This window comes from Pleurodeles waltl, chromosome 10, assembly GCF_031143425.1.
Source record: "Pleurodeles waltl isolate 20211129_DDA chromosome 10, aPleWal1.hap1.20221129, whole genome shotgun sequence".
In the NCBI taxonomy this organism is placed as follows: Eukaryota; Metazoa; Chordata; class Amphibia; order Caudata; family Salamandridae; genus Pleurodeles; species Pleurodeles waltl.
The window spans coordinates 425,615,787-425,643,357 of record NC_090449.1 but is presented as its reverse complement, the minus strand read 5'-3'; the positions used below and the strand labels follow the sequence as shown (position 1 = coordinate 425,643,357).

The following is a 27,571-nucleotide window of genomic DNA, read 5'->3' as shown; positions in this document are numbered from 1 at the left end:
ACTTCCCAGTATTCAGTGTAGCCATTACGGAGCTGTGGAGTTTGTTTTGACAAACTCCCAGACCATATACCTAATATGGCCACACTGTACTTACAATGTCTAAGAATAGACTTCGACACTGTAGGGGCATATTGCTCATGCAGTTATGCCCTCACCTGTGGTATAGTGCACCCTGCCTTAGGGCTTTAAGGCCTGCTAGAGGGGTGACTTATCTATGCTACAGGCAGTATTTTGAGTGCATGGCATCCTGAGGGTGATGCTATGTCAACTTTGCCTTTCTCTCCTCACCAACACACACAATCTGCAATGGCAGTGAGCATGTGTTAGGTGAGGGGTCCCTTAGGGTGGCACAACACATGCTGCCGCCCTAAGGGACCTTCCCTGGACACAGGGCCCTTGGTATCACTGAGATCGTTCGGTGACAGGAGTCGCAGGGCTTGAATCCGGTCTTGTGGGACATCCTCCGACGCATCCACGAACTCATTAAAAAAAAATCGACAAATGTGTCGAAGTAGTCAAAAAATGACAGAGGAAGCTCTCTCCGGATCTGCGTGTAGACTGGCGCAGGAAGAAAAGAACTGACGTCAGCGCGCCGGATTGGTGCCTATATACGACTTCAAATTCATCACGGTGAACATGACGCTAACGACGCCCGCTGAGTCGAACGACGCCACCAGAGGTACTGCTCGAAGAAAAATCTCCAGATCCAGTCTGATGCCTGATGAATTTCAAAGGTGAGGAATCTGCAACTATAAGTCTCTATCAGATCATCAATTTAATATTCTCCATTTATATTTTTAAATGTTAAAAATCATGCCGGATCTGCGGTCCCTCTGCAAGCCTGCAATAGGAAGTATAAATGGGATGGGCTCGGGTGGGGGTGGGGGGGAAAGGGGGTTGCGGTTGTTATGGAGGTGGTTGGGGAGATGGGGGATCCGCAAATCCTAAAAAACATCATTAAACAATGTTTTTAAAAGAATTGAAATTATATATATATATATATATATATATATATATATATATATATATATATACTAAAACATTTGTAGATTAAAATCACGTAAAAAACCCTATGGTTAAAAACATGTTTTTAAAAGAATTTAAGTTTTGTATTTTAATATTTATATATATTTAATCACTTAGAAAAACCTATGGTTAAAGTAATGTTATAGTTAGGTGTGTTCAATAAATATATGTTTTTGTTAAAAAAACATAGAAATTCACTGAAAAACAGGTTGCAAGAACGTCATAGTTAGGAAATAGAATTCAAAAACCTTCGAAATTCACTGAAAAAACTAACAAAGATTACAGTGACATCATCATTAGGTACGGTTTTTACACACACAAAACCATAGATGTTCAACATTTACAGTTACCTGAGTTAACTATAACTTATACCCCACACAATTCACTGCTTATGACCTCAAATACTACATCACTGATGACATGGTCAGTGACATCACTAACATCACTGATGACATCTCAAATGGCATCACTGAAGACATGATTGATGACATTATCCAACAAAGAAAGCTTCAATAAACTTCATTGTAGGAAGTTGGCTCTGTATGTACTATTTCAAAGTGGGAAATAGCATGCACAGAGTCCAAGGGTTCCCCTTAGAGGCAAGATAGTGGCAAAAAGAGATAATTCCAATGCTCTATTTTGTGGTAGTGTGGTCGAGCAGTAGGCTTATCAGAGGTGTAAGGAAATGCCTCCTTGGCATGGATACCCCCTGACTTTTTGCCTTTGCTGATGCCAAATTATGATTTGAAAGTGTGCTGGGACCCTGCTAACCAGGCCCCAGCACCAGTGTTCTTTCCCTAAACTGTACCTTTGTCTCCACAATTGTCACAACCCTGGCACCCAGGTAAGTCCCTTGTAACTGGTACCCCTGGTACCAAGGGCCCTGATGCCAGGGAAGGTCTCTAAGGGCTGCAGCATGTCTTATGCCACCCTAGGGACCCCTTACTCAGCACATACACACTGCTTCACAGCTTGTGTATGCTGGTGGGGAAACAATGACTAAGTCGACATGTCACTCCCCTCAGAGTGCCATGCCAACCTCACACTGTCTGTGGCATAGGTAAGTCACCCCTCTAGCAGGCCTTACAGCCCTAAGGCAGGGTGCACTATACCACAGGTGAGGGCATATGTGCATGAGTACTATGCCCCTACAGTGTCTAAGCAAAACCTTAGACATTGTAAGTGCAGGGTAGCCATAAGAGTATATGGTCTGGGAGTCTGTCAAACAGGAACTCCACGGCACCATAATGGCTACACTGAAAACTGGGAAGTTTGGTATCAAGCTTCTCAGCACAATAAATGCACACTAAAGCCAGTGTGCACTTTATTGTAATATACACCCAGAGGGCATCTTAGACATGCCCCCTGAAAACATCCCGACTTCCAGTGTGGGCTGACTAGTTTTTGCCAGCCTGCCACACACCAGACATGTTGCTGGCCACATGGGGAAAGTGCCTTTGTCACTCTGTGGCCAGGAACAAAGCCTGTACTGGGTGGAGGTGCTTCTCACCTCCCCCTGCAGGAACTGTAACACCTGGCGGTGAGCCTGAAAGGCTCACCCCCTTTGTTACAGCGCCACAGGGCATTCCAGCTAGTGGAGATGCCCGCCCCTCCAGGCACTGCCCCCACTTTTGACGGCAAGGCTGGAGTAGATAATGAGGAAAACAAGGAGGAGTCATCCCGCAGTCAGGACAGCCCCTAAGGTGTCCTGAGCTGAGGTGACTCTTACTTTTAGAAATTCGCCATCTTGTAGAAGGAGGATTCCCCCAATTGGATTAGGGATGTGCCCCCGTGCCCCCACAGCGACGCCTGCAGAGGAAATCCAGAGGCTCCCCCTGACCGCGACTGCCTGTAACAAGGAACCCGAAGCCTAGAACCAGCACCGCACCCGCAGCCCCCAGGACCTGAAGGAACCGAACTCCAGTGCAGAAGGGACCCCCAGGCGACCCTCTGCCTTGCCCAGGTGGTGGCTACCCCGAGGAGCCCCTCTGTGCCTGCCTGCATCGTTGAAGAGACCCCCGTGCCTCCCCATTGATTCCTATCTGAAACCCGACGCCTGTTTGCACTCTGCACGCGGCCGCCCCTGTGCCGCTGAGGGTGTACTTTCTGTGCTTGCTTGTGTCCCCCCCGGTGCCCAACAAAACTCCACTGGTCTGCCCTCCGAGGACGCGGGTACTTACCTGCTGGCAGACTGGAACCGGGGCACCCCTGTTTCCATTGAAGCCTATGTGTTTTGGGCACCACTTTGACCTCTGCACCTGACCTGCTGGTGTGGTAACTTTGGGGGTTGCTTAAACTTGGGCTACTTTGGACAGAACTTTGAAACCCTGTAAGTGTTTTACTTACCTGTGAACTTAACAAATACTTACCTCCCGCAGGAACTGATGATTTTTGCAGTGTCCACTTTTAAAATAGCTTATAGCCATTTTTGTCAAAACTGTATATGCTATTGTGATTATTCAAAGTTCCTACAATATCTGAGTGAAATACCTTTCATTTGAAGTATTACTTGTAAATCTTGAACCTGTGGTTCTTAAAGTAAACTAAGAAAATATATTTTTCTATATAAAAACCTATTGGCCTGGAGTAAGTCTTTGAGTGTGTGTTCCTCATTTATTGCCTGTGTGTATACAACAAATGCTTAACACTACCCTCTGATAAGCCTATTGCTCGACCACACTACCACAAAATAAAGCATTAGAATTATCTCTTTTTGCCACTATCTTACCTCTAAGGGGAACCCTTGGACTCTGTGCACACTATTTCTTACTTTGTACATACAGAGCCAACTTCCTACATTGGGGGATCAGCGGTGGGGGTACAAGACTTTGCACTTGCTGGACTACTCAACCAATACCTGATCACACAACTAAATTCCAAAAATTGTAATTAGAAACTGATTTTAGAAATTTGAGCTATTTTTTCTAAATTTTTTAAAGTCCTGCTAGGGCCTTTTGTTAGTCCCTGTTAGCATTTCTTTTAGAGTTTAAAAGTTTTGTAAAAGTTTGAATTAAGTTCTAGAGATAGTTTTAGATTCTTAAAAAGTATTCCAACTTTTAGAAACAAAGGGCCAGATGTAGCAAAGGATATGCGCGTCGCAAACGGCGAAAATCGCCGTTTGCGAGGCGCAAATGCCTCTTTGCTATGCAGAAATGCATATTGCGAGTCGGGACCGACTCGCAATATGCATTTCGGAATCGCAAATAGGAAGGGGTGTCCCCTTTGCGAATGGACCCAAAACAATTTTTTCAGGGCAGGTAGTGGTCCAAGGGACCACTACCTGCTCTGAAAAAATACCGAAACTAAAGGTTTCGTTTTTTTAAAAAGTGCAGCTCGTTTTCCTTTAAGGAAAATGGGCTACACATTAAAAAAAAAAAACTGCTTTATTGATAAAGCAGTCACGAACATGGAGGTCTGCTGACGACAGCAGGCCTCCGTGTTTGTGAGTGCCTAGACTCGCTATGGGGCCGCAATTTGCGACCCACCTCATTAATATTAAAGAGGTGGGTCATTGCGACCCCATAGCGACTCGCAGACGGTGTCTGAGACACCGTACTGCATACCAATTTGCGAGCTGCAAATTGCGAGTCGCAGGGACTCGCAATTTGCAAGTCGCAAATTGCCATTTTCATACATCTGGCCCAAAATGTCTACAGAAGAGATAGTGATGGAACTCAACCTCACCCCTTACCTGCATCTTAGGATGTCAGAGTTAAGGTCTCTCTGTAATATTAAAAAGATAAAAACTGGTTCAAACCCTACCAAAGTACAGCTCCAGGAGCTCTTGGGAGAGTTTGCTAAAAACAACCCCTCTGATGATGCCTTCACAGAGGGGGACACTAGTGAGTTGGAGGAACTCCCACCTCCAACCCTAAATAGGGAACCAGGGTTCCTCCAACCCTGACTCCAAGCGTGATAGTCAGAGATGCTGCTTCTCTCACAGGAGAGTCCAGCAACTCTGGAAGCATTGAGGACAGCCTCAATGAAGATGACCTCTGTAGGAGGCTGGCCTGGCTTGTAGTGGGTACCAAGGGGTACTTACACTCTGTACCAGGTCCAGTTATCCCTTATTAGTGGAGAAGAGGTGTTTCTAGCAGCTTAGGCTGTTAGAAGGTAGCTATAGCAGAGCAGCTTAGGCTGAACTAGGAGACATGCAAAGCTCCTACAATACCACTGGTGTCATATGCACAATATCATAAGAAAACACAATACACAGATATACTAAAAATAAAGGTACTTTATTTTTATGACAATATGCCAAAAGTATCTCAGTGAGTACCTTCAGTATGAGGATGCCAAATATAAACAAGCTATATGTACACAATACCAAAAATATGCAGTAATGGCAAAAGGAAGTAATGCAAGCAATGTAAAGTTACAGTAGATTGCAATAGGAGCACATAGGTATAGGGTCAACACAAACCATATACTCCAAAAGTGAAATGCGAACCACGAATGGACCCCAAACCTATGTGAGCTTGTAGAGGGTCGCTGGGACTGTAAGAAAACAGTGAGGGTTAGAAAGATAGCCCACCCCAAGACCCTGAAAAGTAGGTGTAAAGTGCACCTATAACCCCCAGAGAGCACAGAAGTCATGATAGGGGGTTTCTGCAAGGAAGACCAACACCAGCAAAGCAACAACTGTGGATTTCCGGACTTGAGTACCTGTGAAACAAGGGGACCAAGTCCAAGAGTCGCGACAGTGTCGAGAGTGGGCAGATGCCCAGGAAATGCCAGCTGAGGGTGCAAAGAAGCTGCCACCGGATGGAAGAAGCTTTGGTTTCTGCAAGAACGAAGAGGGCTAGAAACTTCGCCTTTGGAGGATGGATGTCCCAAGTCGTGAAGAAGCTTGCAGAGGTGTTCCCACGCAGAAAGACCGCAAACAAGCCTTGCTAGCTGCAAGGGTCGCTGTTAGGGTTTTTGGATGCTGCTGTGGCCCAGGAGGGGCCAGGATGTTGCCAATTGCGTGAGGAGACAGAGGGGGCATCCAGCAAGACAAAGAGCCCACTCAGAAGCAAGCAGCACCCGCAGAAGCGCCAGAACAGGCACTACAAAGAACAGTGAACCGGAGCTCACCCGAAGTCACAAAATAAGGTCCCACGACGCCGGAGGACAACTCAGGAGGTCGTGCACTGCAGGTTAGAGTGTCGGGGACCCAGGCTTGGCTGTGCACAAAGGAAATCCTGGAAGAGTGCACACGAGCCGGAGCAGCTGCAAATCACGCGGTACCCAGCAATGCAGTCGAGCGTGGGGAGGCAAGGACTTACCTCCACCAAACTTGGACTGAAGAGTCACTGGACTGTGGGAGTCACTTGGACAGAGTTGCTGAGTTCCAGGGACCACACTCGTTGTGCTGAGAGGGGACCCAGAGGACCGGTGATGCAGTCTTTTGTTTCCTGCGGTTGAAGGGGGAAGATTCCGTCGACCCACAGGAGATTTCTTCAGAGCTCCTGGTGCAAGAAGGAGGCAGGCTACCCCCAGAGCATGCACCACCAGGAAACAGGCGAGAAAGCCAGCAGGATGAAGCGATACAAGGTTGCAGTAGTCATCTTTGCTACTTTGTTGCGGTTTTGCAGGTGTCCTGAGCAGTCAGCGGTCGATCCTTTGGCAGAAGATGAAGAGAGAGATGCAGAGGAACTCTGGTGAGCTCTTGCATTCGGTATCTGAGGATTTCCCCAAAGCAGAGACCCTAAATAGCCAGAAAAGAAGGTTTGGCTACCTAGGAAGAAGGATAGGCTAGTAACACAGGTAAGAGCCTATCAGAAGGAGTCTCGGACGTCACCTGCTGGTCCTGGCCACTCAGAGCAGTCCAGTGTGCCAGCACACCTCTGAATCCAAGATGGCAGAGGTCTGAGGCACGCTGGAGGATCTCTGGGCACCTCCCCTGGGAGGTGCAGGGGAGTGGTCACTCCCCTTTCCTTTGTCCAGTTTCACGCCAGAGCAGGGCTGGGGGATCCCTGAACCGGTGTAGACTGGCTTATGCAGAGATGGGCACCATCTGTGCCCATCAAAGCATTTCCAGAGGCTGGGGGAGGCTACTCCTCCCCAGCCCTGACACCTTTTTCCAAAGGGAGAGGGTGTAACACCCTCTCTCTGAGGAAATCCTTTGTTCTGCCTTCCTGGGTCAGGCCTGGCTGGACCAAAGGGGGGCAGAAACCTGTCTGATGGGTTGGCAGCAGCTGCAGTGAAACCCCGGGAAAGGTAGTTTGGCAGTACCCGGGTCTGTGCTAGAGACTCGGGGGATCATGGAATTGTCTCCCCAGTGCCAGAATGGCATTGGGGTGACAATTCCATGATCTTAGACATGTTACATTGCCATGTTCGGAGTTACCATTGTGACGCTATACATAGGTAGTGACCTATGTATAGTGCATGCGTGAAATGGTGTCCCCGCACTCACAAAGTCCGGGGAATTTGCCCTGAACGATGTGGGGGCACCTTGGCTAGTGCCAGGGTGCCCACACACTAAGTAACTTAGCACCCAACCTTCACCAGGTGAAGGTTAGACATATAGTTGACTTATAAGTTACTTAAGTGCAGTGGTAAATGGCTGTGAAATAACGTGGATGTTATTTCACTCAGGCTGCAGTGGCAGTCCTGTGTAAGAATTATCAGAGCTCCCTATGGGTGGCAAAAGAAATGCTGCAGCCTATAGGGATCTCCTGGAACCCCAATACCCTGGGTACCTTAGTACCATATAATAGAGAATTATAAGGGTGTTCCAGTATGCCAATGTGAATTGGTGAAATTGGTCACTAGCCTGTTAGTGACAATTTAGAAAGCAGAGAGAGCATAACCACTGAGGTTCTGGTTAGCAGAGCCTGAGTGAGACAGTTAGTCATCACACAGGGAACACATACAGGGCACACTTATGAGCACTGGGGCCCTGGCTGGCAGGGTCCCAGTGACACATACACTAAAACAACATATATACAGTGAAATATGGGGGTAACATGCCAGGCAAGATGGTACTTTCCTGCAACCTCCTGCTAGCCAGGCTGGCCAAAAGATTGGCTTTGGAAAGACAGATCCTAGCCATAGAAAGGGAAAGACAAGAGATGGGCTTAGGTCCCATCAATGGTGGCAGCAATATAAATAGGGTCAGAGATTCTCCTGACATGCTAAAATTCCCAAAAGGGATGGTAACTAAATATGAAGATGGTGATGACATCACCAAATGGTTCACAGCTTTTGAGGGGGCTTGTGCAACCAGAAAAGTAAACAAATCTCACTGGGGTGCTCTCCTTTGGGATATGTTCACTGGAAAGTGTAGGGATAGACTCCTCACACTCTGGAAAAGATGCAGAATCCTATGACCTCATGAAGACTACCCTGATTGAGGGCTTTGGATTGTCAACTCAGGAGTACAGGATTAGGTTCAGGGGGGCTCAAAAATCCTCGAGCCACACCTGGGTTGATTTTGTTGACTTCTCCGTCAAAACACTGGCTGGTTGGATTAATGGCAGTTGTGTAAGTGATTATGATGAGCTGTACAATCTGTTTATGAAAGAACACCTGTTAAGTAATTGTTTCAATGATAAACTGCATCAGCATCTGGTAGACCTAGGACCAATTTCTCACCAAGAATTGGGAAAGAAGGTGGACCATTGGGTCAAGACTAGGGTGACCAAGATTTCCACAGGGGGTGACCAAGAGAAAGGGGTCACAAAGACTCCCCAGGGGAAGAGTGTTGAGACATCCAAGGGAAAAAGTAAAGAGTCTTCTACAGGGCCCCAAAAACCTGCTCAGGAGAGAGGGTCCAAAGCCTCTTCACAATACAATTTTGGGTACAAGGGTAAAAACTTTGATCCCAAGAAGGCCTGGTGTCATAGCTGTAATCAGCAGGGACACCAAAACTGGAGACAAGGCCTGTCCCAAGAAAGGTTCCACTTCAAACTCTACTCCAGTTAGCACTGGAATAGCCAGCCTCCAGGTGGGATCAACAGTGTGCCCAGTGCAAATCAGGGTTCACACTGAAGCTACATTAGTCTCTGAGGATGGGGTGGACTTAGCCACACTGGCTGCCTGGCCCCCTAATATGCAAAAATACAGGCAGCAACTCTTAATTAATGGGATTAATGTAGAAGGCCTGAGGGATACAGGTGCCAGTGTCACCACGGTGACAGAGAAACTGGTTTCCCCTGGTCAATACCTGGCTGGACAAACTTATCTAGTCACCAACACTGACAATCAGACTAAAGTACATCCCTTGGCTATGGTAACTTTAGAGTGGGGAGAGGTCAATGGCCTGAAACAGGTAGTGGTCTCCTCAAATATCCCTGTAGACTGTTTGCTTGAAAATGACCTGGAGTCCTCAGCATGGGCTGAGGTAGAACTCAAAACCCATGCAGCCATGCTGTGTGTCCCTGAACTGGTGTGTGTCAAGACAAGGGCACAGTGCAAGGCTCAGGGTGAAAAAGTGGTGTTGGAGCCTGGAATAATGGCCAGACCCTCCAAGAGAAAAGGAAAGAAGACTGGGGAACAAGCTTCAATACAACAAAAAAAAAGGGAACCTCTCTTCCCGGGAAGAAGTTCTGCCCTCTGAGGGAACTGAGCCCATGGAGTTAGAACCTTGTCAGGTTGAGCTCCTAGGCCCAGGGGGACCCACAAGAGAACAGTTGTGTAATGGGCAAGAAACATGTCCCTCTCTTCAAGGCCTTAGGCAGGAGGCTGCTGAAGAGACCAAAGGAAAAATCACTGGTACACAGAGTCTATTGGGAAGATGGACTCCTCTACACTGAGGCAATAGATCCCAAACCTGGTGCCACTAGGAGAGTGGTAGTGTCTCAGGAGTTTAGGAAGTTCATTCTGACCTTAGCTCATGATATTCCACTTGCTGGGCATTTGGGACAAACCTAGACTTGGGAAAGGTTAGTTAACCTTTTCTATTGGCCCAACATGTCCCAGAATGTAAAGGAGTTTTGTGTCTCCTGTGGCACCTGTCAAGCCAGTGGTAAGACAGGTGGACACCCAAAGGCCCCCCTCATTCCACTTCCAGTGGTGGGGGTCCCCTTTGAAAGAGTGGGTATGGACATAGTAGGCCCACTTGAACCTCCCACAGCCTCAGGGAACCAGTATATCCTAGTGGTAGTGGATCATGCCACTAGGTACCCTGAAGCAATTCCCCTTAGGTCCACTACTGCCCCTGCAGTAGCTAAAGCACTCATTGGTATCTTTACCAGAGTGGGATTTCCTAAGGAGGTGGTGTCTGACAGGGGTACCAACTTCATGTCAGCATACCTGAAGCATATGTGGAATGAGTGAGGGTTACTTACAAATTCACCACACCATACCATCCACAAACCAATGGTCTTGTAGAAAGATTTAACAAGACATTGAAAGGCATGATCATGGGGCTCCCTGAAAAGCTCAAAAGGAGATGGGATGTCCTCTTGCCATGTCTGCTTTTTGCCTGCAGAGAGGTGCCTCAGAAGGCAGCAGGGGTTTTCCCCCTTTGAACTTCTGTTTGGCCATCCTGTAAGGGGACCACTAGCTCTTGTAAAAGAAGGCTGGGAGAGACCTCATCATGAGCCTAAACAAGATATAGTGGACTATGTACTAGGCCTACGTTCCAGGATGGCAGAGTACATGGAAAAGGCAAGTAAAAACCTTGAGGCCTAGGCCAACAACTCCAGAAGATGTGGTATGACCAAAAGGCTGCTATGGTTGAGTTTCAGCCAGGGCAGAAAGTCTGGGTTCTGGAACCTGTGGTCCCAGGGCACTTCAGGACAGATGGAGTAGCCCTTACCCAGTGCTAAAGAGAAAGAGTCAGGTCACCTACCTGGTACACCTAGGCACTAGCAGGACCCCCAAAAGGGTGATACATGTGAACCGCCTCAAACTCTTTCATGACAGGGCAGATGTGAATCTATTGATGGTGACAGATGAGGACCAGGAAGCTGAGAATGAACCTCTCCCTGATCCTAAAGATGGCTCAGTAGATGGAGTGATCTATTCAGCCACCCTCTCTGGCCAACAGCAATCTGACTGCAGGAAAGTCTTACAACAGTTTGCTGAGCTCTTTTCCCTAACCCCTGGTCAGACACACCTGTGTACCCATGATGTGGACACAGGAGACAGCATGCCTGTCAAAAACAAAATATTCAGACAGTCTGACCAAGTTAAGGAAAGCATCAAAGTGGAAGTCTACAAGATGCTGGAATTGGGAGTCATTGAGCACTCTGACAGCCCCTGGGCTAGCCCAGTGGTCTTAGTCCCCAAACCTCATACCAAGGATGGTAAGAGAGAGATGAGGTTTTGTGTGGACTACAGAGGACTTAATTCAGTCACCAAGACAGATGCCCATCCCATTCCAAGGGCAGATGAATTAATTGACAAACTAGGTGCTGCCAGATACTTAAGTACCTTTGACTTGACAGCAGGGTACTGGCAAATCAAAATGGCACCAGGAGCAAAAGAAAAGACAGCATTCTCCACACCTGATGGACATTATCAGTTTACTGTTATGCCCTTTGGCTTAAAGAATGCCCATGCCACCTTCCAAAGGTTGGTGAATCAAGTCCTTGCTGGCTTGGAGTCTTTTAGTGCAGCTTATCTTGACGATATTGCTGTCTTTAGCTCCAGCTGGCAGGATCACCTGGTCCACCTGAAGAAGGTTTTGAAGGCCCTACAAGCAGCAGGCCTCTCTATCAAGGCATCCAAATGTCAGATAGGACAGGGAACTGTGGTTTACTTGGGACACCTTGTAGGTGGAGGCCAAGTTCAGCCACTCCAACCGAAAATCCAGACTATTCTGGACTGGGTAGCCCCAAAAACCCAGACTCAAGTCAGGGCATTCCTTGGCTTGACTGGGTACTACAGGAGGTTTGTTAAGGGATATGGATCAATAGTGAACTTACCTCTAAGAAAATGCCTAAGAAGGTAAATTAGACTATAGAAGGCCAACAGGCCTTTGACACCCTGAAACAAGCTATGTGCACAGCACCAGTTCAAAAAGCTCCAGATTACTCCAAGCAATTAATTGTGCAGACTGACGCCTCTGAACATGGGATGGGGCAGTTTTGTCCCAAACAAATGATGATGGCCTTGACCAGCCTGTTGCTTTCATTGACAGGAGGTTACTCCCCAGGGAGCAGCGTTGGAGTGCCACTGAGAGGGAGGCCTTTGCTGTGGTTTGGTCCCTGAAGAAGTTGAGACCATACCTCTTTGGTACTCACTTTGTAGTTCAAACTGACCACAGACCTCTCAGATGGCTAATGCAAATGAAAGGTGAAAATCCAAAACTGTTGAGGTGGTCCATCTCCCTACAGGGAATGGACTTTATAGTGGAACACAGACCTGGGACTGCCCATGCCAATGCAGATGGCCTTTCCAGGTTCTTCCACTTAGAAAATGAAGACTTTCTTGGGAAAGGTTAGTCTCATCCTCTTTCGTTTGGGGGGGGGGGGGGGGGGGTGTAAGGAAATGCCTCCTTGGCATGGTTCCCCCTGACTTTTTGCCTTTACTGATGCCAAGTTATGAACTGAAAGTATGCTGAGGCCTGCTAACCAGGCCCCAGCACCAGTGTTTTTTTCCCTAACCTGTACCTTTGTCTCCACAATTGGCACACCCTGGCACCCAGGTAAGTCCCTTGTAACTGGTACCTCTGGTACCAAGGGCCCTGATGCCAGGGAAGGTTTTATTTTATTGGGCTGCAGCATGTCTTATGCCACCCTAGGGACCCCTCACTAAGCACAGACACACTGCTTTCCAACTTGTGTGTGCTGGTGGGGAGAAAATGACTAAGTCGATATGGGACTCCCCTCAGGGTGCCATGCCAACCTCACACTGCCTATGGCTTAGATAAGTCACCCCTCTAGCAGGCCTTACAGCCCTAAGGCAGGGTGCACTATACCACAGGTGAGGGCATAGGTGAATGAGCCCTATGCCCCTACAGTGTCTAAGCTAAACCTTAGACATTGTAAGTGCAGGGTAGCCATAAGAGTATATGGTCTGGGAGTCTGTTATACACGAACTCCACAGCACCATAATGGCTACACTGAAAACTGGGAAGTTGGGTATCAAACTTCTCAGCACAATAAATGCACACTGATGCCAGTGTACATTTTATTGTGAAATACACCCCAGAGGGCATCTTAGAGATGCCCCCTGAAAATATACCCGACTTCCAGTGTGGGCTGACTACTTTTAGCAGCCAGCCACACACCAGACATGTTGCTAGCCACATGCGGAGAGTGCCTTTGTCACTCTGTGGCTAGTAACAAAGCCTGTACTGGGTGGAGGTGTTTCTCACCTCCCCCTGCAGGAACTTTAACACCTGGAGGTGAGCCTCAAAGGCTCACCCCCTTCGTTACATCGCGCCACAGGGCATCAAAGCTAGTGGAGATGCCCACCCCCTCCGGCCACGGCCCCACTTTTGGCGGCAAGGCCGGAGGAGATAATGAGAAAAACAAGGAGGAGTCACTGGCCAGTCAGGACAACCCCTAAGGTGTCGTGAGCTGAGGTGACTCTGACTTTTAGAAATCCTCCATCTTGCAGATGGAGGATTCCCCCAATAGGATTAGGGATGTGCCCCCCTCCCCTCAGGGAGGAGGCACAAAGAGGGTGTAGCCACCCTCAGGGCAAGTAGCCATTGGCTACTAACCCCCCAGACCTAAACACACCCCTAAATTGAGTATTTAGGGCCCCCCAGAACCAAGCAAAATAGATTCCTGCAACCTGAAGACGAATAAGGACTGCTGACCTGAAGCCCTGCAGAGAAGACGGAGACACCAACTGCTTTGGCCCCAGCCCTACCGGCCTGTCTCCCTACTTCAAGAAAAACTGCAACAGCGACGCGTCCCCCAGGGTCCAGTGACCTCTGAAGCCTCAGAGGACTACCCTGCATCTAAAAGGACCAAGAACTCCTGAGGACAGCGGCCCCGTTCCACAAAGACTGAAACTTGCAACAAAGAAACAACTTTTAAAGGACTGCATATTTCCCGCCGGAATGGTGAGACTTTCCACTCTGCACCCGACGCCCCCGGCTCGACCTGCGGAGAAACAACACTACAGGGAGGACTCCCCGGCGACTGCGAGCCTGTGAGTAGCCAGAGTTGACCCCCCTTGAGTCCCCACAGCGACGCCTGCAGAGGGAATCCGGAGGCTCCCCCTGACCGCAACTGCCTGCTTCAAAGAACCCGACGCCTGGTAAAGACACTGCACCTGCAGCCCCCAGGACCTGAAGGAACCGACCTCCAGTGCAGAAGCGACCCCCAGGTGGGCCTCTCCCTTGCACAGGTTTTGGCTACCCGAGGAGTCCCCCCCTTGCCTGCCTGCTTCGCTGAAGAGAGCCCTGGGTCTCCCATTGAAACCAATTGCAAACCCGACGCCTGTTTGCACTCTGCACCTGTCCGCCCCTGTGCGGCTGAGGGTGTACTTTGTGTGCTGACTTGTGTCCCCCCCGGTGCCCTACAAAACCCCCCTGGTCTGCCCTCCGAAGTCGCAGGTACTTACCTGCTGGCAGACTGGAACCGGGGCACCCCCTTCTCCATTGAAGCCTATGCGTTTTGGGCACCACTTTGACCTCTACACATGACCGGCCCTGAGCTGCTGGTGTGGTAATTTTGGGGTTGCCCTGAACCCCCAACGGTGGGCTACTTTGGACCCAACTTTGAACCCTGTAAATGGTTTACTTACCTGGAAAACTAACAAATACTTACCTCCCCCAGGAACTGTTGAATTTTGCAGTGTCCAATTTTAAAATAGCTTAATGCCATTTTTGCCAAAACTGTACATGCTATTGTGATGATTCAAAGTTCCTAAGATACCTGAGTGAAATACCTTTCATTTAAAGTATTGTTTGCAAATCTTGAACTTGTGGTTCTTAAAATAAACAAAGAAAATATATTTTTCTATATAGAAACCTATTGGCCTGGAATTGTCTTTGAGTGTGTGTTCCTCATTTATTGCCTGTGTGTGTACAACAAATGCTTAACACTACCCTCTGATAAGCCTATTGCTCGACCACACTGCCACAAAATAGAGCATTAGAATTCTCTTTTTGCCACTATCTTACCTCTAGAGGGAACCCTTGGACTCTGTGCATAATATTTCTTACTTTGAAATAGTACATACAGAGCCAACTTCCTACAGGCGGTTAATGACCAGGAAAGTAATGAGCTAAAAAGTGGAGAATAGAGCAAAATACAATTAAAAGGAAAATGAAAGTGTGAGAGAAGGAGATACAGAAGGAATCCATACAAAGTAGGGTGGTAAATGAGGCCACTGCTGCTGGTAATATAGATGGTGCAATGAGCGTGTGGCGAAGGGGATGGGAGGACAAACAGAACACTAGGTATTAGTGTTAGATGGAAGAATCCATCTTTATGTAACTTTTTAGTATTTTGTTTTTTAATTGACTAAATGGATGCTGGAGGTATAGTCTTTTTGTTCTTATTTTTTTAACAGACACATACCCCTTGAAATAAGTGTTCTACCCTACTCTCCTTTGGAATAGTGTTTCGGTAAGCAGAAACAAATCTGAAACAGAAACCATTTTGCTTCCTTTTTTATTCAGCAGTAATAATATCAGCCAAAAATGTACTTACTTCTAGGGCCACAGGAGCAGGAAAGGTCAGCCAGTCAATAATTTCACATTTATCATTTAGCCAATCGGCAACCCAGACACTAGCACGTCGATCTAAGCTGGCAGCCAACCAGAGCTCTTGTCCTTCAACATCAAAATCATCATGCTATAGGATATAAATGTAAGTGGTTACATTCTGCATGAGACAGGAATAATGATGACGATAAAATTACAATACACATTATGTTACTTACTTTCTGTAATGTTCTTTCTAATAGATACAGAAGTTATTGTATATTCCTTAAAGAACAAGTTACTTACCTTCGGTAACGAGGTATCTGGTAGAGACTCTATCTAGCTGCAGATTCTTTACCTTAGAATTCCCTGGTATCAGCTTCGAATCCGTAGTTTTTTCTGAGCAGTGCCCTGCGCGCGCGCCGTCGGGCGGCGTCGTTCGGATCCGGAGCTGAGCTTAATTGGCACGGAAGGAAAAGAACTGACGTACGCGGGCCAGGGTGGTGCCTTTATAGGCAACCGTAAAATCACAGGCGGCTCAAACGACGCCACGCGGATCCGAACGACACATGCAGGGTACTGCTCAGAAAAAAATTATAAGGTAAGGAAGCTGCAGCTAGAAGTCTATCAGATAAACAAGTTTTTAACCATTCATAACGCTCTTTCTGGTAGAGACTATCTAGCTGCAGATTCCTCACCTTTTGAATATTCTTCAGGTGTCTAACTGGATCCTAAAAGAAGAGGGATAAGAGGTATTGCGCCACCTCTGGGTTTAATTGTTACTCATGACCCCCTAGGCTCCAACACCTGAGTTCATCTTCCCCAGTGTTATAAGAGCCTGCCAGGTGATTCGCCACCAGGAAAATACCTTTGCGGTCTAGCCCTTTTCAGAGGGGCAGCACCTCCTGGCACAGGGCCTACGTCCCCGCCATGTTTGTTGCAATAATACACTGTAACGAAATGCCTCCTTGGCATGGTTACCCCCTGACTTTTTGCCTTTGCTGATGCCAAGTTATGATTTGAAAGTGTACTGAGGCCTGCTAATCAGGCCCCAGCACCAGTGTTCTTTCCCTAACCTGTACTTTTATTTCCACAATTGGCACACCCTGGCATCCAGATAAGTCCCTTGTAACTGGTACCTCTGGTACCATGGGCCCTGATGCCAGGGAAGGTCTCTAAGGGCTGCAGCATGTCTTATGCCACCCTGGGGACCCCTCACTCAGCACAGACACACTGCTTACCAGCTTGTGTGTGCTAGTGGGGATAAAAAGACTAAGTCGACATGGCACTCCCATCAGGGTGCCATGCCAATATCACACTGCCTACAGGTATAGATAAGTCACCCCTCTAGCAGGCCTTACAGCCCTAAGGCAGGGTGCACTATACCATAGGTGAGGGCATAAGTGCATGAGCACTATGCCCCTACAGTGTCTAAGCAAAACCTTAGACATTGTAAGTGCAGGGTAGCCATAAGAGTATATGGTCTGGGAGTCTGTCATGCACGAACTCCACAGCACCATAATGGCAACACTGAAAACTGTGAAGTTTGGTATCAAACTTCTCAGCACAATAAATTCTCACTGATGCCAGTGTACATTTTATTCTAACATACACCCCAGAAGGCACCTTAGAGGTGCCCCCTGAAACCTTAACCGACTACCAGTGTGGGCTGACTAGTTTTAGCAGCCTGCCACACACCAGACATGTTGCTGGCCACATGGGGAGAGTGCCTTTGTCACTCTGTGGCTAGTAACAAAGCTTGTACTTGGTGGAGATGCTTCTCACTTCCACCTGCAGGAACTGTAACACCTGGCGGTGAGCCTCAAAGGCTCACCCCCTTTGTTACAGCACCCCAGGGCACTCCAGCTAGTGGAGTTGCCCGCCCCCTCCGGCCACGGCCCCACTTTTGGCAGCAAGGCCGGAGGAGATAATGAGAAAAACAAGGAGGAGTCACTGGCCAGTCAGGACAGCCCCTAAGGTGTCCTGAGCTGAGGTGACTGACTTTTAGAAATCCTCCATCTTGCAGATGGAGGATTCCCCCAAAAGGGATAGGAATGTGCCCCCCTCCCCTCAGGGAGGAGGCACAAAGAGGGTGTAGCCACCCCAGGGCTAGTAGCCATTGGCTACTAACCCCCCTGGACCTAAACACACCCCTAAATTCAGTATTTAGGTGCTCCCAGAACACAGCAAGATAGATTCCTGCAACCTAAGACGAAGAAGGACTGCTGAGCTGAAAAACCTGCAGAGAAGACAGAGACACCAACTGCTTTGGCCCCAGCTCTACCGGCCTGTCTCCCCACTTCTAAAGACACTGCTCCAGCAACGCGTTCCACAGGGACCAGCGACCTCTGAAGCCTCAGAGGACTGCCCTGCATCTAGAAGGACCAAGAACTCCTGAGGACAGCGGCTCTGCTCCACAAAGACTGCAACTTTGCAACAAAGAAGCAACTTTGAAACAACACACGTTTCCCGCCGGAAGCGTGAGACTTTGCACTCTGCACCCGACACCCCTGGCTCGACTTGTGGAGAACAAACACCACAGGCAGGACTCCCCAGCGACTACGAGACCGTGAGTAGCCAGGGTTGACCCCCCTGAGCCCGCACAGCGACGCCTGCAGAGGGAATCCCGAGGCTCCCCCTGACCGTGACTGCCTGCTTCAAAGACCCGACACCTGGTAAAGACACTGCACCCGCAGCCCCCAGGACCTGAAGGATCCGACCTCCAGTGCAGGAGGTGGCTACCCTAAGGAGCCCCCCCCCCTTGCGTGCATCGCTGAAGAGACCCCTTGGTCTCCCATTGAAACCTATTGCGAACCCGACGCTTGTTTGCACATTGCACCCGGCCGCCCCCGTGCCGCTGAGGGTGTACTTTTTGTGCTGACCTGTGTCCCCCCCGGTGCCCTACAAAACCCCCCTGGTCTGCCCTCCGAAGACGCGGGTACTTACCTGCTGGCAGACTGGAACCGGCGCACCCCCTTCGCCATTGAAGCCTAAGCGTTTTGGGCACCACTTTGACCTCTGCACCTTATCGACCCTGAGCTGCTGGTGTGGTAACTTTGGGGTTGCCCTGAACCCCCAATGGTGGGCTACCTTGGACCCAACTTTGAACCCCATAGGTGGTTTACTTACCTGCAAAAACTAACAAACACTTACCTCCCCCAGGAACTGTTGAACATTGTACTGTGTCTAGTTTTAAAATAGCTATATGCCATTTGTGTGAAAACTGTATATGCTATTTTGCTAATTCAAAGTTCCTAAAGTTCCTAAGTGAAGTACCTTTCATTTAAAGTATTGTTTGTAAATCTTGAACCTGTGGTTCTTAAAATCAACTAAGAAAATATATTTTTCTATACAAAAACCTATTGGCCTGGAATTGTCTCTGAGTGTGTGTTCCTCAGTTATTGCCTGTGTGTGTACAACAAATGCTTAACACTACCCTCTGATAAGCCTACTACTCGACCACACTACCACAAAATAGAGCATTAGAATTATCTCTTTTTGCCACTATCTTACCTCTAAGGGGAACCCTTGGACTCTGTGCATGCTATTTCTTACTTTGAAATAGTACATACAGAGCCAACTTCCTACATATACCTAGGCCAGCCTCCCCTTGATAGATGAAAGGAAGGGTTTTGGAGCCAAGCTGATGGCCCTCAGCTCCAGAAGGTTGCTGTGGAGCTGGGACTCTGTTGGATACCACAGGCCTCTAATCTCCACCTTTCCCAGATAGCATCCTCATGCCAGACGCAATGCATTGATCACCACTGTTAGATCTGGGTGAGGAAGAGAGAGGGATCTGCTGCTGATCCAATCGATTTTCATCAACCACCACTGCAGGTCTTCCACCACTCCCCTCTGAAATGTTAACATAATCAGAGGGGTCCCCATGATGGCGGCCCCACTCAGTCTTCAGATCCCACTGCAGAGCCCACTTATGCCACCTGGCATGCTCAACTTGCAGGATGTAGGCAGCCATCAGCAGCAGTAACCTCAGAGTCAACCTCACTGAAATCCAAGATTGAAGCTTAAAGATTGAGATCATAGCCTGAATGTCCTGGGCTTTCTTTGCTAGAGAAAAAGGCCTGAAACCAAACCTTGTCCAGAATGACTCAGATTTAAGGGAGCATCTGAGAGAGGGCCAGGTGTGACTTGGCATGGTGATAGTGAACCCCAAGGACGACAGGAGGTTTGCCATAGTCTCGATGTGGCTGACAACTCTCAGGGGAAAGGCCAACTTCGAGGCGAGGTAGGTAAAGACTGGAACATCTGACCTCCGAAAGTGTGCTGCCACCCCATCACTTTTGTGAACACCCCAGAGGCACTTGCGAGACTAAAGGGAAGCACCACAAACTAAAGGTGCACCTGTCCCTTTCCAATTTGCAGACTGTGCCAGTGGGCCACCAGGAAGGGTATATGGAAACAGACTTCCTGCTGTTCCAATTCCACCATCCAGTCTCCAGGCTCTATGACAGACAGTACCTGGGCCAAGATGAGCATTTTCAATTTTTCCTTCCAGCAGAAAGCATTGAATGGGTGCAGATCTAAAATAGGCGGCAGGTCTCCATCTTTCTTGCGCAGCAGAAAGTGGCGAGAATAACAACTGCATCCTAATTTTGGTGCTAGCACCCTCTCAAAAATCTCTTTGGCCAAAAAGACTTTTACTGTCTGCCGCAAAATGGTGAGCTGGTCCTCAGTCAGTCGCTGGGGGGGATGGTGGAAATTGTGGTGGGGAAAAGAGAAAAGATAAGGTGTATATCTTGTGAATGATCTGTAGAACCCACCTGTCTTATGTTACTGCCTGCCAACCTAGGAAGAATTGGTGGATTCTGCCTCCCACTGGGTAGCAGTGTTCCTATAAAGGCATGCTAAGGAGGTTTGGCAGATGGGGCTGCAGAAGGGTGGGTAGGCTGAACAGCCCGATGACCTTGGCTGTTGGGGGAGGGGGTCAGTACCATGGCCTCGACTGTGAAACTGCTGGGTTCCTTCTTGAAGCTGGACAGGCTGATGGCATGAGACGCCTCAACCAAATCCACAAAAGAAGTGGTAGAACTGTTGCGGATGTGAGGAACAACGAATAGTGAACTTGGCAGAACCACAACTGTCTTGAATTGCCTGACAGAGATCAGATCTGAAATCTTCTGGCACCCCTAGGGAGGACTTGTGTCACACAGTCCTAAAGGAAGTAGGAATAGCCTTCTGTAGGAAGTTGGCTCTGTATGTACTATTTCAAAGTAAGAAATAGTGTGCACAGAGTCCAAGGGTTCCCCTTAGAGGTAAGATAGTGGCAAAAAGAGATAATTCTAATGCTCTATTTTGTGGTAGTGTGGTCGAGCAGTAGGCTTATCAGAGGGTAGTGTAAGGCATTTGTTGTACACACACAGGCAATAAATGAGGAACACACACTCAAAGACTTACTCCAGACCAATAGGTTTTTATATAGAAAAATATATTTTCTTAGTTTATTTTAAGAACCACAGGTTCAAGATTTACAAACAATACTTTAAATGAAAGGTATTTCACTCAGGTATCTTAGGAACTTTGAATCAGCAAAATAGCATGTACAGTTTTCACAAAAATGGCAATAAGCTATTTTAAAACTAGACAGTGCAATTTTCAACAGTTCCTGGGGGAAGTAAGTATAGATTAGTTTTGCAGGTAAGTAAACCACCTACAGGGTTCAAAGTTGGGTCCAAGGTAGCCCACCATTGGGGGTTCAGGGCAACCCCAAAGTTACCACACCAGCAACTCAGGGCCGGTCAGGTGAAGAGGTCAAAGTGGTGCCCAAAACGCATAGGCTTCAATGGAGAAGGGGGTGCCCCGGTTCCAGTCTGCCAGCAGGTAGGTAACCGTGTCTTCGGAGGGCAGACCAGGGGGGTTTTGTAGGGCACCAGGGGGGACACAAGTCAGCACAAAAAGTACACCCTCAGCGGCACGGGCGGCCGGGTGCAGAGTGCAAACAGACATCGGGTTTGCAATTGGTTTCAATGGGAAACCCTGGGGTCTCTTCAGCGAAGCAGGCAGGCAAGGGGAGGGCTCCTCGGGGTAGCCACCACCTGGGCAAGGGAGAGGGCCACCTGGGGGTCGCTTCTGCACTGGAGGTCGGATCCTTCAGGTCCTGGGGGCTGCTGGTGCAGTGTCTTTACCAGGCGTCAGGTTCTTTGAAGCAGGCAGTCGCGGTCAGGGGGAGCCTCCGGATTCCCTCTGCAGGCGTCGCTGGGGGGGGGGGGGGGGCGGGGGACGGGGGGTGGTGTCAGGGAGGTCAACTCTGGCTACTCACAGGGTCGCAGTTGCCGGGGAGTCCTCCCTGTAGTGTTGTTTCTCCGCAGGTCGAGCCGGGGGCGTCGGGTGCAGAGTGCAAAGTCTCACGCTTCCGGCGGGAAACGTGGAGTCCTTTTAAAGTTGTTTCTTTGTTGCAAAGTTGTTTCTTCTTTGGAGCAGAGCCGCTGTCCTCGGGAGTTCTTGGTCCTTTTAGATGCAGGGTAGTCCTCTGAGGCTTCAGAGGTCGCTGGACCCTGGGGGACGCGTCGCTGGTGCAGTTTTTCTTGAAGTGGGGAGACAGGCGGTAGGGCTGGGGCCAAAGCAGTTTGGTGTCTCCGTCTTCTCTGCAGGGCTTTCAGGTCTGCAGTCCTTCTTCGTCTTCAGGTTGCAGGAATCTATCTTGCTAGGTTCTGGGAGCCCCTAAATACTCAATTTAGGGTTGTGTTTAGGTCTGGGGGGTTAGTAGCCAATGGCTACTAGCCGTGAGGGTGGCTACACCCTCTTTGTGCCTCCTCCCTGAGGGGAGGGGGGCATATCCCTAATCCTATTGGGGGACTCCTCCATCTGCAAGATGGAGGATTTCTAAAAGTCAGAGTCACCTCAGCTCAGGACACCTTAGGAGTTGTCCTGACTGGCCAGTGACTCCTCCTTGTTTTTCTCATTATCTCCTCCGGCCTTGCCGCCAAAAGTGTGGCAGTGGCCGGAGGGGGTGGGCATCTCCACTAGCTGAAGTGCCCTGGGGTGCTGTAATAAAGGGGGTGAGACTTTGAGGCTCACCGCCAGGTGTTACAGTTCCTGCAGGGGGAGGTGAGAAGCACCTCCACCCAGTACAGGCTTTGTTACTAGCCACAGAGTGACAAAGGCACTCTCACCATGTGGCCAGCAACACATCTGGTGTGTGGCAGGCTGGCAAAACTAGTTAGCCCACACTGGAAGTCGGGTATGTTTTCAGGGGGCATCTTTAAGATGCCCTCTGGGGTGTATTTCACAACAAAATGTACACTGGCATCAGTGTGCATTTATTGTGCTGAGAAGTTTGATACCAAACTTCCCAGTTTTCAGTGTAGCCATTATGGTGCTGTGGAGTTCGTGTATGACAGACTCCCTGGCCATATACTCTTATGGCTACCCTGCACTTACAATGTCTAAGGTTTTGTTTAGACACTGTAGGGGCATAGTGCTCATGCACTTATGCCCTCACCTATGGTATAGTGCACCCTGCATTAGGGCTGTAAGGCCTGCTCGGGGATGACTTATCTATGCCATAGGCAGTGTGAGGTTGGCATGGCACCCTGAGGGGAGTGCCATGTTGACTGTCATTTTCTCCCCACCAGCACACACAAGCTGGCAAGCAATGTGTCTGTGTTGAGAGAGGGGTCTCTAGGGTGGCATAAGACATGCTGCAGCCCTTAGAGACCTTCCCTGGCATCAGGGCCCTTGGTACCAGGGGTACCAGTTACAAGGAACTTACCTGGGTGCCAGGGTGTGCCAATTGTGGAGACAAAGGTACAGGTTAGGGATAAAACACTGGTGCTGGGGCCTGGTTAGCAGGCCTCAGCACACTTTCAAATCATAACTTGGCATCAGCAAAGGCAAAAAGTCAGGGGGTAACCATGCCAAGGAGGCATTTCCTTACACCTCCTAACAAGCAACCAGCATTAACCGAAAGAGTGCCAAACTGGTCAAGGACGACACTAGTTTCCCAAATGTTTCCAAACGCTTATATTCCCTGTCGGGGGGAGTGGCAGAGGTGTTGGGCTTATACCTGCTCGTGGAGGCTGTGCCACTAGACCTTTGTGGGAAGGGTGATGCAAGAGAAAAGTAGGGTAGCCTGGAGCAGGGCGATGGCACAGGCAAGTAGTCAACTGACTGGCATGCCGGAACACAGTTTGGCCCAGGTAAAGTATCTTTCTGTGCCTCATTAAATGGAAGAAGGGGCTCAGACGATGGTTGTCCTCGTTGGAGGGATTTCTGTCAAAGCGTACAAGTTACTTACCTTCGGTAACGAAATATCTGGTAGAGACATATTCTAGTTGCAGATTCCTTACCTTAGAATTTTCCCCCAGGCGTCACACTGGATCCGGAGGTTTTTCCTTCAAGCAATACCCTTGCATGTCGGTAGGTGGCGTCGGCCGACTCCGCAGGCGTCGTAGTCGCAGTGATGACATCGAGAGTAGTACATAGATGCCGCCCTCGTGCAGTGATGTCAGTTTCTTTTTACGACTTTCCACGCCAGAGCGCAGAGCCGCTAAGAACACTGATATTGGTGCGCCAGAGCTAAGGACCTGAAAGGGGGGAATCCCTGTCCCTAGAAATCAATTTGCAAGCGGGGAGGATGGGTGGGCGGTATGGAATCTGCAACTGGAATATGTCTCTACCAGATATTTTGTTACCAAAGATAAGTAACGTGTACATCTGATAGAGACTTCTAGTTGCAGATTCCTTACCTTAGAATAGATACCCCAGCAATGCCATCCTCTGTGGTACTAGAAAGTCCTGCAGGACCGGACGACCAAAGTAGCCGTCCCGACTGACCTGACTGTCCAGGCAGTAATGCTTAGCAAACGTGTGCAGAGACGCCCATGTAGCTGCCTGACAGATATCCAGGATAGGAACTACGTGTGCTAACGCAGTGGATACAGCAGTGGCCTTGGCAGAATGAGCCCGCAAGCCGTCAGGAGGTTGCTTTTTCACCAAAGCGCAGCACATTTTGATGCAAAGAAGCACCCATCGAGAGATGGTACGTTTCTGCACCGCCTTCCCTTTCTCCGCACCCACACAGCCAACAAAGAGTTGATCATCCACCCGGAAATCTTTAGTACGACTGAGATAGAACACCAATGCTTTTTTTGGGTCCAGACGGTGGAGTCTCTCCTCCTCATGGGAAGGATGTGGGGGTGCGTAGAAGGGAGGCAAAGTGGTGGACTGGCCTACATAAAACTGTGTAACCACCTTAGGAAGGAAGGAAGCTCTAGAGCGTAACACCACTTTGCTGGGGTGAATGGACAAGTACGGAGGCTTTGAAGAAAGGGCCTGAAGCTCACTCACCCTGCGAGCAGAGGTAATGGCGATAAGAAAGACAGTTTTGAATGTGAGGAGCCGTGAGGGACAATTATGCATAGGCTCAAAGGGAGTACACATCAAGAAAGTAAGCACAAGATTAAGGGGGTCATTCTGACCCTGGCGGCCGGTGGCCGCCAGGGCCACCGACCACGGGAGCACCGCCAACAGGCTGGCGGTGCTCCCGAGGGCATTCTGACCGCGGCGGTTCAGCCGCGGTCAGAAAGGGTAAACCGGCGGTCTCCCGCCGGTTTACCACTGCCCGTTGGAATCCTCCAAGGCGGCGCAGCTTGCTGCGCCACCGAGGGGATTCCGACCCCCCCTACCGCCATCCAGTTCCCGGCGGTCCGCCCACCGGGAACCGGATGGCGGTAGGGGGGGTCGCGGGCCCCTGGGGGCCCCTGCAGTGCCCATGCCACTGGCATGGGCACTGCAGGGGCCCCCGTAAGAGGGCCCCTACAAGTATTTCACTGTCTGCTTGGCAGACAGTGAAATACGCGACGGGTGCAACAGCACCCGTCGCACCTTCCCACTCCGCCGGCTCGATTACGAGCCGGCATCCTCGTGGGAAGGGAGTTTTTCCCTGGGCTGGCGGGCGGTCTTTTGGCGACCGCCCGCCAACCCAGGGAAAAATTAGAATACCCTCCGCGGTCTTTCGACCGCGGAGCGGTATTTCGGAGGGGGGAACTCTGGCGGGCGGCCTCCGCCGCCCGTCAGGGTCAGAATGACCCCCTATGATCCCACTGAGGCATGATGAAGGGAATGGGAGGAAATAAGTGGGTGGGCCCCTTTAAGAACCTACTCACAAGAGGAGATTTAAAGAGTGAGGGCTGATCAGGAAGCCCAAGAAGGGAAGAAATGGCAGACAGATACCCCTTAAGGGTGGCAATGCCGAGCCCTGCTGGGCTAAGGAAAGAATGAATAGAAGAACCTCTGAAAGAGGGGCAGATAGGGGGTCAACAGATTTGTTGGTGCACCATGCCTCAAATTTATTCCAACGACAGGCATGTACAGTTTTAGTCGAGGGACGCCTGGCTGCCAAGATAACATTGCAGACTTCGGGTGGAAGGGCAAATGCCGGCAACTGTTGCCGCTCAATCTCCACGCATGAAGGCGGAGGTTGGACAGGTTCAGGTGGAGGACCGCCCCCTGCTGGTGCGACAGAAGATCCGGCCCAAGAGGCAGTCTGAGTGGAGGATCGATGGACATGCTCAGTAGCTCGGGATACCACACTCTTCGAGCCCAGTCCGGAGCCACCAATATAACTTGGGACCGGTCGCTCTTGATCTACTGGAGAGCTCTGGGCAGAAGAGGGATAGGCGGGAAGGCATAAAGGAGGCCGGAGTTCCACTCGAGACGAAAAGCGTCTCCGAGCGAGTGCCGCCTTGGAAACTCCAACGCGCAAAATAGCTGACATTGCGCGTTCTCTGAGGAGGCGAACAGATCTAACCAAGGCTCTCCCCACTTGAGAAAGAGACCTTGCGCCACCTACGGATGGAGACGCCATTCGTGATCGACAGTGCGTCGGCAGCTGAGTTCGTCTGCTCTGGCGTTGAGCGAGCCCACCAGATGTTGAACCATCAGGGTAATGTCCTAATGCCCCAGCCATGTCCAGAGGCGTAGTGCCTCCTGACATAGGGTCCAGGATCCTACCCCGCCTGGTTTGTTGGAGTACCACATGGCGGTAGTGTTGTCCGTGAACACCTGCACTTTCCCTTTGAGAGAGGGAAGGAATGCTTTCAACGCAAGTCTCATCACTCGTAGCTCCAGCATGCTGATGTGGAGTCCCGACTCCGCCGGAGGCCAGAGGCCTCTGATCTCCGCCTCTCCCATGTGGCCGCCCCAACCCAGAAGCGATGCATCTGTCACTATTGAGAGATCTGGTTGGGGAAGGGAGAGGGATCTGCCATTGACCCAATTGGGGTTCGAAAGCCACCACTGCAGGTCTTTTGCAGTCCCCTCCGAGATCTGGACCATGTCGGAGAGATTCCCCTGATGCTGCGCCCAGTGGAACATCAAGTCCCACGGCAGAGCCCGCATATGCCACCTGGCATGTGCTACTAGCAGGATGCAGGAGGCCAAGAGGCCCAGCAGCTTCAGAGTCTGTCTCACCAAAACCCAAGACCAAGGCTGAAAGATCAGAATTATGGCCTGAATGTCTTGGACTCGCTTTTGGGGAGGATAAGCCCGAAACCGCACTGTGTCCAGAACTGCCCCGATGAAAGGGAGCGTCTGAGAGGGAGTCAGGTGTGACTTCGGCACGATGATAGTGGACCCCAGCTGGTGCAGGAGGTTTGCCGTAGTCTGGAGGTGTGAGACCACTTTCTTGGGTTAAGGCACCTTCAACAGCCAGTCGTCTAGGTAGGGGAAGACTGAGACCCTTAATTGCGCAGATGAGCTGCAACCACCGCCATCACTTTTGTGAACACCCGAGGGGCACTGGTAAGGCCGAAAGGGAGCACGGTAAACTGAAAGTGCTCATGACCTACCACAAATCGTAGGTAACGTCTGTGGACAGGCAGGATGGGGATGTGGAAATAAGCGTCCTGCAAGTCCAACGCTACCATCCAGTCTTCTGGGTCTAAGGCAGACAGAACCTGAGCCAGGGTGAGCATTTTGAGCTTCTCCTTCTTGAGGAAGTAGTTCAGGTCCCGAAGATCTAAGATAGGGCGCAAGCCTTTGTCC

At 49.8% G+C, this 27,571-nt stretch overlaps 1 protein-coding gene across 3 annotated transcripts in view; it reads right to left on the bottom strand.

Annotated features, from left to right (window-relative positions):
- Window positions 1-27,571, bottom strand: part of WDR90 (WD repeat domain 90) — a 1,338,149-nt gene that overhangs the window by 163,207 nt on the left and 1,147,371 nt on the right. For all 3 annotated transcript variants that reach the window (XM_069210679.1, XM_069210680.1, XM_069210681.1), the window contains one exon: window positions 15,576-15,719. In XM_069210679.1, coding sequence (XP_069066780.1) covers window positions 15,576-15,719 — 144 coding nt within the window. The remainder of the gene's footprint in view (window positions 1-15,575; window positions 15,720-27,571) is intronic.